The sequence below is a fragment of the Chlamydotis macqueenii genome, chromosome 21, assembly GCF_036417535.1.
Source record: "Chlamydotis macqueenii isolate bChlMac1 chromosome 21, bChlMac1.mat, whole genome shotgun sequence".
In the NCBI taxonomy this organism is placed as follows: Eukaryota; Metazoa; Chordata; class Aves; order Otidiformes; family Otididae; genus Chlamydotis; species Chlamydotis macqueenii.
In genome coordinates this window covers 4,045,245-4,056,935 of record NC_141576.1, presented here as the reverse complement: position 1 = coordinate 4,056,935, position 11,691 = coordinate 4,045,245, and the positions used below count along the sequence as shown (strand labels likewise).

At 55.9% G+C, this 11,691-nt stretch overlaps 1 protein-coding gene across 4 annotated transcripts in view; it reads left to right on the top strand.

Annotated features, from left to right (window-relative positions):
* Nucleotides 1–6,419: 6,419 nt before the first annotated feature.
* AGRN (agrin) overlaps nucleotides 6,420–11,691 on the top strand; it is a 99,604-nt gene continuing 94,332 nt past the window's right edge. For 2 of the 4 annotated variants that reach the window (XM_086764550.1, XM_086764548.1), the window contains exon 1: nucleotides 6,420–6,828. In XM_086764550.1, the coding sequence (XP_086620676.1) occupies nucleotides 6,637–6,828 (192 nt within the window). In that variant the 5' untranslated portion in view covers nucleotides 6,420–6,636. The remainder of the gene's footprint in view (nucleotides 6,829–11,691) is intronic. The other 2 variants (XM_086764552.1, XM_086764549.1) reach the window with 1 other exon arrangement.

The window sequence follows — 11,691 nt, the reverse complement described above, 5'->3', positions numbered from 1 at the left end:
AAGCCTCTGCCCATTCCTGCCAAAGGGAGCCGGGACGCGGTTCCCCTGACAGGTCCCAAGCAGATGACAGGATATATGGAGGCTCAGTTGCCAATTCCGCTGTCTTCAGCTCCTTGGCTCGCCTCCTGCTCCCTGCGGCAAGCTGAGGCGCCTTGGCAGGAGCACGGTACCTTGCCTGGGGTCTCGGCCGTGCGTCGCCCGACACCCGGCTGTGAAGCTGCTTCTCCCTGCCTCCTGCTCTCCTCACCCCGGACCGGGTTAGCGAAGGCGGCTGGAGGGGAAAGCATCCTTCTGGTTGATGCTGTGCCTTCCTTCGTCATTTTGGGGCAGTCGCTGGGTGCTGCCAGTGCATCCTGGGGCGATAAGGGTGTGTACAACTGTGCAGGAGAGGTTGGGAAGGGTGTCAAAGCCAGTACCACCAACCTTCAACTGGCCGTTGCTTGGCAATTCACCCTGGGTGCAACTGGGAAAGGGGCAGTGACTTGCCCGGTAGCCAGGGACCGGGTGGTCTCTGCTCCATCCCAGCAGCATCCCTTCACTTTGGGGTGGAAGAGCAGGCAGTAAGAGGTTAATTCAGCCCGAGCCTCTGCTCCCAGTGTGTGCGCAGAATAACCAACGCAGGGGAGAGCGTCTGGGAGATGCAACCCAGGCAGCATCGCCCCAGCGCTGCCTTCCCTCGGCTTGGCACCGAGAGGATGGAGTATTTCCCGGTTATTCTATGTGTGTGCGCTAAGAAATTGATTTGCAGACAGAAGAAGAAATCTTTTAAGAGCTGATAGTCTCAACGTCTTTTTTTCTCCTTTTTTTTTTTCCCCCTTCTTTTTATTTTAGCCACACTAATGGCAACAGCAGCAGCTGCATTAACTGTTTGGGATAAAATTCAACACAAAAGCCTCTCTCTCCCCGAGAGGCCGGTCCAATAAATCCCGCCTTTAACGATGAAATGGGTCGAGGGGAGTGCGAAAGCACAAACCGGGAGGGCTCGCTCCCTCCCTGCCAGCCCCTGGGCATCCCAGCCCCACAGCCTCGCTGGGCACCACGCAGACTTTTTGGCAGAGGAGCCTGGGCAGCGGCTCCGGCCCAGAGCAGCTTTGCAGGGGTTGCCAAGGGCCCTCTAACCGAGTGCGAAAACCTTGGCTCCTCGCTCCTCAAAAAAAGGAGGGGAAAGGAAAAAGCCCGATCCCTGCGTGCCCTGAATCTTAATCTCTTCTCTTTCAGCTCAAGCCCTGCTTCCCAGCATCCTGGGAACCGGCTGCGGAAGCTCCCGGATCCTTGTTATCTCAAAGAGCTCGTTGCTGAAGGAAAATGGAGTATTTCTTTCGGACAAGCTTTTGTGACAGAGCGGGCTTGGGTGGTTGTCACTGCGCATCACGTGCGTTTCTTGCAATAAAAATTGGGCCAAATTTGGCAGGGAAAAAGCTCCGACCTCGAAGAGAGCAACACCCTTCAAGCGGCCTCGCCGTAGGATGGCCGTCTGGGGGAAACCAGGCCCTGGAGCTGGGGGATGGAAACCAAACCAGCCGCCCCAGCTCCTGAGGAGACGCCCAGGGACCCTGTGACGCGGAGAGGCGATGGCGTACGTCCCGTTTCAGCTGGGCAAAATCCAAAATTTCTGGTGTCAATAATGGTTTTAACCTGGGAAAGGCTCGTCGCGTTCCTCTCGGAATATTCTCCCACCTGAGCGTGGGAGAGCTGCAATTTTTGCTTTACGGTCGTGAAAAAAAAAAATGCTTTGGTTGCAGTTTCTCCCCAGCTAATCCAATTTATCTCCTTACCGCTTTCAAACGCCTTTTAAAGATTCCTAGCCGCGTAATATAGGAATCCATTTGCTGAGATGCGGCGAAGAGGGGCATTTTTATTTTACAGTTATTAGCGGGTGACAAGGTAAGTAACTCGGAGAAGATCGATCACCCGACTAAGCATTTTTACTTTCTCAATTAATCCTGGCATGATTGTAATAAATCCGGGAGTGGGAGTAATTAGATGTGAGCGGACCTCGCTTCCTTTGGCTGCTGCGTGTCAGGGGTAATGGATAGAGACATCTTTCTCTTGGAAGTGGCCTAGGGAGACGTCCAGTTAGATGGGATTTCTGGAAAGAAAGATAGATGTCAGGGGCCAGCGTTCACTTTTTCCTCAATGGGGAACAGATTTATGCTATCAATCCACATTAAGAAGACTTCATGGCTACATAGAAATCCAGCAAGAGTAATTCAATTAGCCCCATGCACTTTTTAAGATGGGATTTGATAATGGAGGATCATTTGCCCTGAAGTTCACGCTGAATTTTCTTTCTGCTTTTTTCTTCCTTCTTTTTTTTTTTTTTTTTTTTGACTAAAAGAGTCATTGTGGTTCACTGGATGCTTTTACCTCCGAGCGGAGAGGTTGCTAGGTTAAGTCCCAAACCACGCTGGAGGTTCACGGCCACAGAAAACACAGCGAGACGGCACCTGCACGCGCGCGTGCGTCCTCTGTGCCGCTACCCCATCCCTCTCGAAACGCTCGGCCGAGCCCGTCTCTGCCAACCGGAATCCTGCCCCTTGTACCGAGCCAGGGCACGGGCCGGCTGCTGACTCAGGGGAAACGTGGGCTGGTTCCAGCGTAGGTGTACACGGGCACAAAACGGCCGCGGTCCTTCGTCTCTTTGCGTCGTAAAGCAGGGTGCGGGCGTTTGGATGCGTCCAGGCTGAGTTCCTCGTAACCTGTGATTGTGCCACGATGCTCGTCGTACGCAACGGTTTGGGTTTTTTCTCCTCTCGTCTCCTGGAGCTGTGTGAATACGTGCAAATCTCTGGAGCCCGTGACAGATCCCAGTTGGTTCCTCGCTTTCCCCTTGCCGCTGAAGGATGCGCCTACGCTGCAGCCAGCGATGCTCCAGCGCCCGTCACGGCCAAAGCGCACGTGCCGGGGGGCCGCCGCGGCACGAAGCCCCTCTTGTGCCGGTCCTCTGACAGCGAGCCACTCCCCAGCCCTGAGCCCCACTCCCGCCGCGATCTCATTAATAGATTTACTTATTTGAAAATCATTATCCAGGCAGACAGCCTCATAGATGTAGGATCCCAGGGGCAAGTTGTTAGCAGCTGCTCTGTAGCTACATCAAGAGATTTTTCTGACAGTACACAAAAGCCATTTGACAATGTCAGAAACCACCGAGAGGGATTAACTTAAAAGAGAAAACGGGGGAAAGAAAAAAAAAAAACACATTAAAATATGTCTTAGAGCTTATCGGAGATGGAGAGCCGCGGAGGAGAAAAACCAGCCGGTGGGGCCAAGAGGATCAAGAAATCAGGGGCCAGCCCGAGCAGGAACGGGGACACTTGCTCACCCCTGGGGAATGATTTCCCATTAATGTCAGGGCTCTGTTTTGCCTTGCCGGGGTATTCGCACAGGTATTTTATTTGCTTTGAAGGCTTGGCCTCACATCTTGCGGGCTTCCCGGCGCGACGCGCGTGAACGAATTGTGCCGCGGTGAGCGGACGGAGGTGGTCACCCCGTGGTTAGCCACGCGGCGCCTGCTGCGACGTTCGGATCCCAAACCTGAAAAACCTTGAAGGGTTCTGCTCCCGGCAAGCACCGAGCGCCTGCCCGCAGACGCCGAGACCCCACCAAGGGAACGGCCGGCGAGCCAAGGGGTGACATTTGTGACAGCCTCGGCTGAGAGCCGTGATAGCAATTACGGAGAAAGGGAAGAGCGCGGGGTCAAACGGCAGAGAGATGCCGGCGTGAAACTGCTGAGAGCAGCAGGAGCATCTGTACAGTCATTCCGGGGAGGCAATAAATGAGAGACCCGTGCAGGGTTACTCAGCCCGACCTAAAAGCTCATCTGCCTGCGCCGTGAGTTGTTAAAATCAAAGGACATGAAAAAAAATTACAGTCCTGTCAAAAAATGTGACAGCAGCTACTGCTGGAGGGAAAAGCCCTGAGCAGGCAAAGCCTCACCCAGGCAGTGAACTTCAGATGGGTGAGAAACGCCGCGGACCTCGCCGGCGCTCGCTGAGGGCTGGGAGTTAAACCGGTGGTGAAAGGTCAAGCGTGGCTGAGCCGGCTGGTGTTAGCAACGCTCACGCGGTGCCAGAGGGTTTTACGAGGCCGCTGGCTCCTGGAATCACCTCAAGAGCATCACAGCCCTCTCCTCTTCTCTCCCTCAATATTTTAGGCCCCTCCTGCAAGGAAATCTTGGAAATGCCACGCGGATGCAGGCAGAGGTGGCAGAAAGCGACCAGGGCGTAAGTCCCTAGCAGTTTTCCACGATCTCTTGATTTTTCAGGGGCTCGTAAAATTAGCTCGACAGAAGTTTTTGCGAGCCGCAGGTTCACAATAGCTGTCTTGTAAAGAGCCCGGACACAGCGCAGCGATTTATATATTTTTGTCAGTTACACTGTTTATTTGCTTTGCACACTGATTTGCCAAATATTTTCAGTTTGTTTCGGTTTTCCCACAGTACGATCAGCTTCTCGGGCGGTTTCTCCTCTCACCGGCGTGAGGCTTTGGGTCCCAGCGCGCGCCGGCCCTAAGAGGGATGCTCGGAGTGACGGCGCTCCTCCGCTTGCGTTTTGGGGCTGTCCCTGGAAAAAGCTGACGGCTTTCTCCTGACGAACTTTATCAAACCTGCCCGCGGAAAGGAGAGCTGGGATCACGGCGGGGCTTGCGTGGCCCGGAAAGCCCACAAAGCTGAGTAAATCCACTCAAAACCTGACCAAATCGGGGCAAATACATCAGAAAAGCCTGTGAAATCCATTTTTTTTTCTCTTTGCAGCTTTGAAAGCAGATGGCAGGGTGGGGCTAGCAGGAGAGAGCTAACAAACAGAAAATCGTCCAAACACGGCGGAAAGAATTTTTCCCCTCTCCTCTTTACAAAGTGTGGGAGCAGGACCTTCCAGCTGGCTTCTTCCACCTTGAGCTGAGGTTGTTTCTGTGATTTGCGGTTGAGCAGCGCTCGAGGAACACAATAAAAATTAATAATTAAAACAGCAAAAAAATAATCTGCCAGGCACGGAAATATTTTTAGCTGATTGCTGGAGTTTATAATAGCAGCAATGCAATAATGGGGTCCTTTGTGCTAAACCTCCGCCGCGTACCAGTGACGGCTGCGGAGCCTGGGCTCCGCGCTGGCTCTCGGCTTGTGATGGAGCCTCCCATCCGCTGCGGCTGGACGCCGCTCCCCTGCCCCTCAGCCAGAAACCACACGTTTTGGTGAAGTTTTGTGGTTGGCACAGGTAGAAAGTGTGATAGTGTGTGCGCCACTTTGGGCCCCGCGGCCCTGCGGCATCTTCCTCTCGGCAGGGATGCGATATCTCCGGACAGATTTATGCCATCTCTGGTGTTTCATCCTCTTCGGGGTGGAAGGTAGGCTTGGACAGCATTTTGAACACTCAGTGAGATTCATGTATTCCTATCTCGTAGCTCATTTCTGCTTGTGTTCCAGGGGAGAGAAAAAGGATTGGCACGCACACAATTGCAGGGGCTAATGGCACAAACAGCACAAAGAGCTCCGCTCGAAGCGGTACGGGGCGAACGGGCTGGATGGCCGTCTGCAGAGCCTTACGGCGCGGGATGCTGCGGCGTTTCGAAACGTGGCATGGCGGCGTTGCGGCGTCGGCCTGGTTAAACGTCAGCCTGCGCTCGGTAACGCACCCGCTTGGCCCTGGGTCGCAAACATGACTTGTTTAGGGCCACCGAGTCAAACAGGCTTGTAAAACGCCTCTGGGGGATGGCTGATTTATGGAGAGGAGAAATAATATCCCTCCCCTGGTGCCACTTAACTTTTCATTTTATATTTGTGGTAATTGCGTGTGACATCTGGGAAAAAAAACGCTGCCCGCTCCCCGCAGAAAGCCGGGGCGGGAGGTCGGGGTCCCACGGGAGGGTGGCTTTGCCCTGCGAGGTGTGGGGAGCCCTCGGCTCCATCTCCCCCCGGTTGCTGAGGAGACAGTGATGGACCAGGGGTGGGTGACAGGATGGACAACCCCTGGGAGCAATGCGGATTCAGGAAAGCCCTGCCTCAGTTTCCCCAGAGGGAAAATGGGAACGGCCTTGGTGGCCACGGCAAGGATGGGGGGGGCCCGGCAGCCCCGCGGGTGAGGGGTCCGGGGTGTGTGGGGGGGGACACACCATGGCTTAAGGGTCCGGCAGTGTCTCTGCAGCGGTCCCTACACCTTTAAAAGTCTCCTCACGTCGGGGCGCTGATTACCCATTAACCTGCCGGCAGCTCCCTTTCCTGGGGGTGGTGTCCTCGGCTGCGCTGCAATCAGAGCCGGCGGCACGGCCGGCTGCCTTCCTCCTCCCCTCCTCCTCTCTTCCCTCCCCTCCCTCTCCCCCTCTCCCTCCTCCCTATCAGCAATTCAGATTGCATGCAAATCTGCGGGCTTTCTTACAGGGGGGCAACGCAGGGGACTGAGCGCTTCTCCGCGGCCGCGGCTTTGGGGGAGAGAATCTCCTCCTCCTCCTCCTCCTCCTGGGATTTTCTTCCTTCTCCCCGCCTCCCTCCCTCTCTTTCTTTCCTGCTTTTCACCTCCTCGAACAAAAGTAGCCCCTTCTCCCTGCGCCAGCCCTTCCTCCTTGCCAGCCGGGCCGCTTTTGTCTGCCCGCGCCGTCGGGGTACCCGGGACCGGGGACCGAAACCGGAACCGGTCGGTGCTCATGGCGTGGCGAGCGACGGGAAGCCCCGGGCTACTGGTGCTGTTGGGGCTAGGGTTGGCCCTGGCTGGTGGCGGGGCCACTTGCCCCGAACGGGAACTGGAGAGGAGGGAGGAGGAAGCCAACGTGGTGCTGACGGGCACGGTGGAGGAGATCATGAACGTGGACCCCGTCCATCACACCTACTCCTGCAAGGTAAGGGGGGGGGGGCACCCCTATTCCTGCGAGATGAGGGGGGTAACCCTACTCCTGCGAGGTAAAGGGGGGGACACACCCCTATTCCTGCAAGGTTAAGGGCGGGGGGGGGGAACACCCTTATTCCTGCAAGGTTAAGGGGGGGAACACCCCTACGTCTGTGAGATAAGGGGAGGGGGACACCTCTATTCCTGTCAGGTGAGGGGGACACACACCCCTGTTCCTGCGAGGTAGAGGGGAGGGGGGCACCCCTATTCCTGCGAGCTAGAGGGGAGGAGGACCCCCCCCTACTCCTGCGAGGTAAAGATAAGGGGGGGACACCCCTATTCCTGGGAGGTGAAGGGGAGGGGGGCACCCCCCTATTTCTGCGAGGTAGAGGGCAGGAGGACCCCCCTATTTCCGCGAGGTAAAGGGGAGGGGGACACCCCCTTATTTCTGTGAGGTGAGGGGGTGGACACCCCTACCCCTGTGAGCTAAAGGGAGGGGGAGCACCCCTATTCATGCGAGGTAAAGGTGGGAGGACCCCCCTGCGAGGTGAGGGGAGGGGGACACCCCTGCGAGGTAAGGGGGGGACACCCCTACTCCTGCGAGGTGGAGGGTGGGGGGGCGCACAACACTTTTCAGCCCCGACCAGGCGTTTTCTCAGCCGGGCACATGTGTTTTTTATTGTGCGCGCTGGCGCTTTGGTGTGTAATTATGTATTTTTAGCCCGCGGAGTCTCTCCCCGCTGCAGCTCCCACAGCTGTGTGGAAGGGGAATCTCTCAAGGTTGCTTTTTATGGGCATTTCTCCGCTTCCCATCCTGCGGGGCTGACTCCCCCAACTTCCAGCTCTGGCAGCCAGGGAAGGTGTCGGGAGCCGGGAGCAGCTCTGCTCGAAGCTCCCCTTGCACTTCTGCAGCATCTCGAGCTATTGTTTAACTACAAATCTGGCCTCTGGCTATGGTTTTTTCTCCTTTTTTTTTTTTTTTTCCTGAGCTGAGAGACGGTAAAGTACCCAGCAACCTGAAATACCATCCGCTGGGTTGTCAGAAAACCGTGCTGGATGGTTTAACCCTTCCTGGGGTAGGAATCTTGCTCATGAGGACGTGCTGCTACATGGCCTTTTCCTCTTCTCCCCATCCCCTCTGCTGCCCATCCTTAAAAAAAATTAAAAAAAAAAAAAGCGCGCTGCGGTTCCTGCTTGCGGTTAGCGCTCAGCGGGGCCCTGGGGTGATGCGCACCGGCGTGTTGGTGGAGGAAGGATAACTTTTTATACCGTGGTGTTTCTCTTCTCTGGAGCATCCCTCAGCCCAGTCCCCGAGTTGGACAGCTTCTCCCTGTCCAGCTGGTGCCCGCTGCTCTGCCCCGTCGCGATGCCGCGTGGTACAATCTGTACCCTGCCCTTCTCAATTAGCTCACGGACCCTCCGGGGGACCGTATGTTCACAAAGCGTCTGGCACATCCCGGGTGCTACGTCGAAAACTAATAAGCCGGTGTCCTGCGGCAGCCTGGGGCACGTACGGCTGGCTGGATGCGGGCCACCAGAGGCTGGGGTGAGGGTGGCTGGGCAAGCAGGCAGGAGGTGGTCCAGCAAGGCTAGTGAGGAGGCAGAAACGCTCGCTGAGACTCCAGGCTCTGTCTTGCGGCATCAGAGCAAGGCTCTGGGCTGGGATAAATGGTTTTGCCTGCGCTGTTTTGAGGGTAAACCTGCATACTCAGCAGCTTTGCCTTGGGAAGGGAGCGACTGAGTCCAAGAAAGAGTGGCTAGGGAGCCGGGTGCGGGGAGGAACCTGGTCTGCAGGTGGTGGCTTCATGCGAAACATGGGTTGTGTTGCTCAGCTTGGGAAGAGAGCCTCTCGCCCGCCGTTCTCCGAGCCGTCCCGAGCGATGCTGCGGAGGAGGCTTGTGCTGCTTTGGAGTTCACTCTGCTGCTTCTGCTGGTTACCAGAGTTGTCACAACACCTGAAGGGCAGAACCTACCCCCAAGATGCCTTTCCAGTCCTAGCATCCTGTAAAAGAAAGTGAAAGGAGAAAAAGCTCTCCTACCCTGGATGGAAGCGCCCATCCTGTCCCGTCTCACTGTGGCTCTTCCCGGTGACGCTGTGACATTCAGTAATTTTCTTAGGACACTGGTTCTTCATTCCCTTTACCTACACATCGGTCTCTTCTCCGTAACTTTACTTCCCAGTAAAGTTCCTGAGGCCCTGGGGTTACCTCCAAATACCACGGTTATCTCTTGTCGGGCTCTTCGCTGTCTGAAGAGGAAAGGCAAGGGCCAAGTGTGTGGTGGGAGTTCCCTGGAGCCCACACCCAAAATAGCATTGTTGGCGCTGGGTGGTCCGCGAGGGAGCAGGCATGCGAATATCTGGGCGAGCTGCGTTAGGGAATTGTTCTTCCCAGTTAAACTCTAAACCCTCCCAGCTGAAGCCTTTGATGGGTGAAGATAAGCACATCACAACAGAAGAAATGTGGAGTTAATGCGAGATAAAAATGCCCTGAAACAGCTACCAGCTGTTCGTTTGTTCCTAGAGGAGATGAAGAAGAAGAGGCTGAGCTCCCAAAATGGGAAGTTGTCCCTTTGGAGTCCTCCGATGTGCCCTGCTCTGGTCTGACCTGATATTTATGGAGAGAGGTCCTATTTTTAGAACCAATGCAGGTTCTAGATGTGCTGTAGGAAGTGTAGAGAAGGATGTGGATCCTGCTCCGAACAATGGAGCCCATATTTCGGGGGGGTGACGGCGGCTGTTCTCCGAGCCGGGGTTGGAGGTTGGAGTCGCTGGGGGAGGTGGGATTCTTGGGAAGGGGCAGCACGGAGGGGTAAGACCTGCGGTCAGGACTGAAGGGTTTGGTGGAGCTGCGTGCAGAGCTGGTGTTAGCCAGTACCCTTCTTCGTTAAGAACTGCCGAAATCCAGGGGTGACCCTTCTTACCTCTGCCCAGAGTGACACCTCTCTTCCTGGGGACGCTGCGCTCCTCCAAGGCGGGCATTCCCCAAACCATCGTCCCGGCAGGGATTTGCGAGCGCTGCCCAGTGCCTGCACGGGTGGTCCTGTTTCCTCCTGTGGGATGGACCCTCCTGGCACACTGGAAAATCCTTTTCCTCTCTGGGTTTGTCCTGCACTTCAGCAGATCCTCGCAGGGATGTATTTTAAATAAAGTCTTCGCTGTTCTTACTCTGCCTCCCTGGAGCTGCCAGGAGTCTTGTAAAACAGCCTTAACCCAGCGTTTTACGTGTCGCTGGAAAAAGAGCGAGCCTGCTGTAGGGAAGGGACCTCTTGGAACCAGGCTCCAGCCTCTTTTTTTTTTTTTTTTTTTTCCTCTCTCTCCCTTTTTTTTTTTCCCCTCCCCAATCCTTGGTGTAGCCGGTGAGTCACCGCTGACAGTCTTAATAGCGTGTGATGATGAATGGGATGCCCTACAGGTAATTGCTGGGTCTTTGGTGCCTTCACATCCATTCATTACGGGAGGCGAAGGGTGGGGAGAAAGCTGGTGGACTCTGCTGGAGCTGGTGAGCGCTGTGGCCTGGCTCTGAGGTGTGTGACTGGAACAGCCGTGCTAATTAACTCAAATTACCATCTGCTTCAGAAGAAGGGGGGAGGCCTCAGCTTTTCTTCCCCCGGTAGACGGAGCTGTGAAAAATGCCCCACCGCCGCCTTTCAGCAGGAGCCTCAGGCTGTGCTCTCTGCCTGCCTCGAATATTTTGTTTAATAATTTTTTTTTTTCTTTTTCCCCTTCTGTCTCCTTTGTGTTCCTGCGTTTTTGCCCTGGTTGCTCCTGCACCCCTGCCCCGCGGGCTTGCTGCCGAAGGAAGAGGAGGTGGGGCCGCGGGAAGGTGTCTTGACTTGACTTTTGGGGAGAAGCACGACCGCAGGGAGTTGTGCTGCTGGGAAATGCTGGAGAAACAGCTGGTCCCGGCTGAGGAAAGCTTTGCTCCTCAGCTCCCCGTCGTCTCCTCGGGCTGAAGTAGGCTGTGCAAACGGTGTTGAAGGCATCGTGTGCTCTGCCCATGCGTGGCTTCCCAAGAGGAGCCGTCATGGCAACGACCTGCTCGTCCCGTGGTGGTGGGAACGGCCCCGTTCCCGTGCCCCAGCTCCTCGTCGTGGCAGGGGTGGCATGTGGGGGTTCATCTCGTGATGGTTGTGGGCCTTGAAGCCTCTCGCTCAGGGCTGAGGTAGTGCTCACACAGCCCCTGAAATTCTGGAGTTAGGGCTTCAAAAAATTATGAGGTTGATTAAAGGTCATGAGAGTTGCGTTCCCCTTGGCTCCCGATGTGTCTTCACCCTCTCATTTGGACCTTGCCAATGTCAGATCTTGGCAAGGTGTGCGTCACCTGTAGCCGCTGAGTAATGGGATGGAGGTATTTGGCAAAGAGTAAGAGCTCTGGCTGGCTGGGTCATCTCAAAGAAGCCCTGAGGAGAACACAAGGCACTTGAAAGGTGGCGCAGGGCAGCGGCCGGCGAGGCTGCGGTTGCAGGTAGCTATAAAAATGGTTCGTTTTGGAGTGAAGTAAGATCTGCCCTGTGCTTTCCTCCTCAAATCTAACGAGTCCCCGCACCGCAACCCCTATGTCAAGCGTAGAAGCCGTAGCGTGGACAACAGATCCCTCCTTGCCAGCCCAATCTGCCTGTGCGCACATGAGCATCCTTTCTCTACCCCTTGCGTTCCCTCAGGAATTGCGTGGCTGTTTTGGAGAGGGGATCAAGAGCCCCCTTATCTCCGCACCGCCACCTCCTCGACCGCTCCAGTGCTTGGCACGGAGCGCTGGAGTGCTCTTTGTGCAGTGGGAGAATTCCTGACCTGTCAGCGGTGGATGGGGACACGTCTCTGGTGTCCCATGCGCGCCCGAGATTCGTTGTAGGGCTGCCCCCCTGCGCGGGTGTCTTT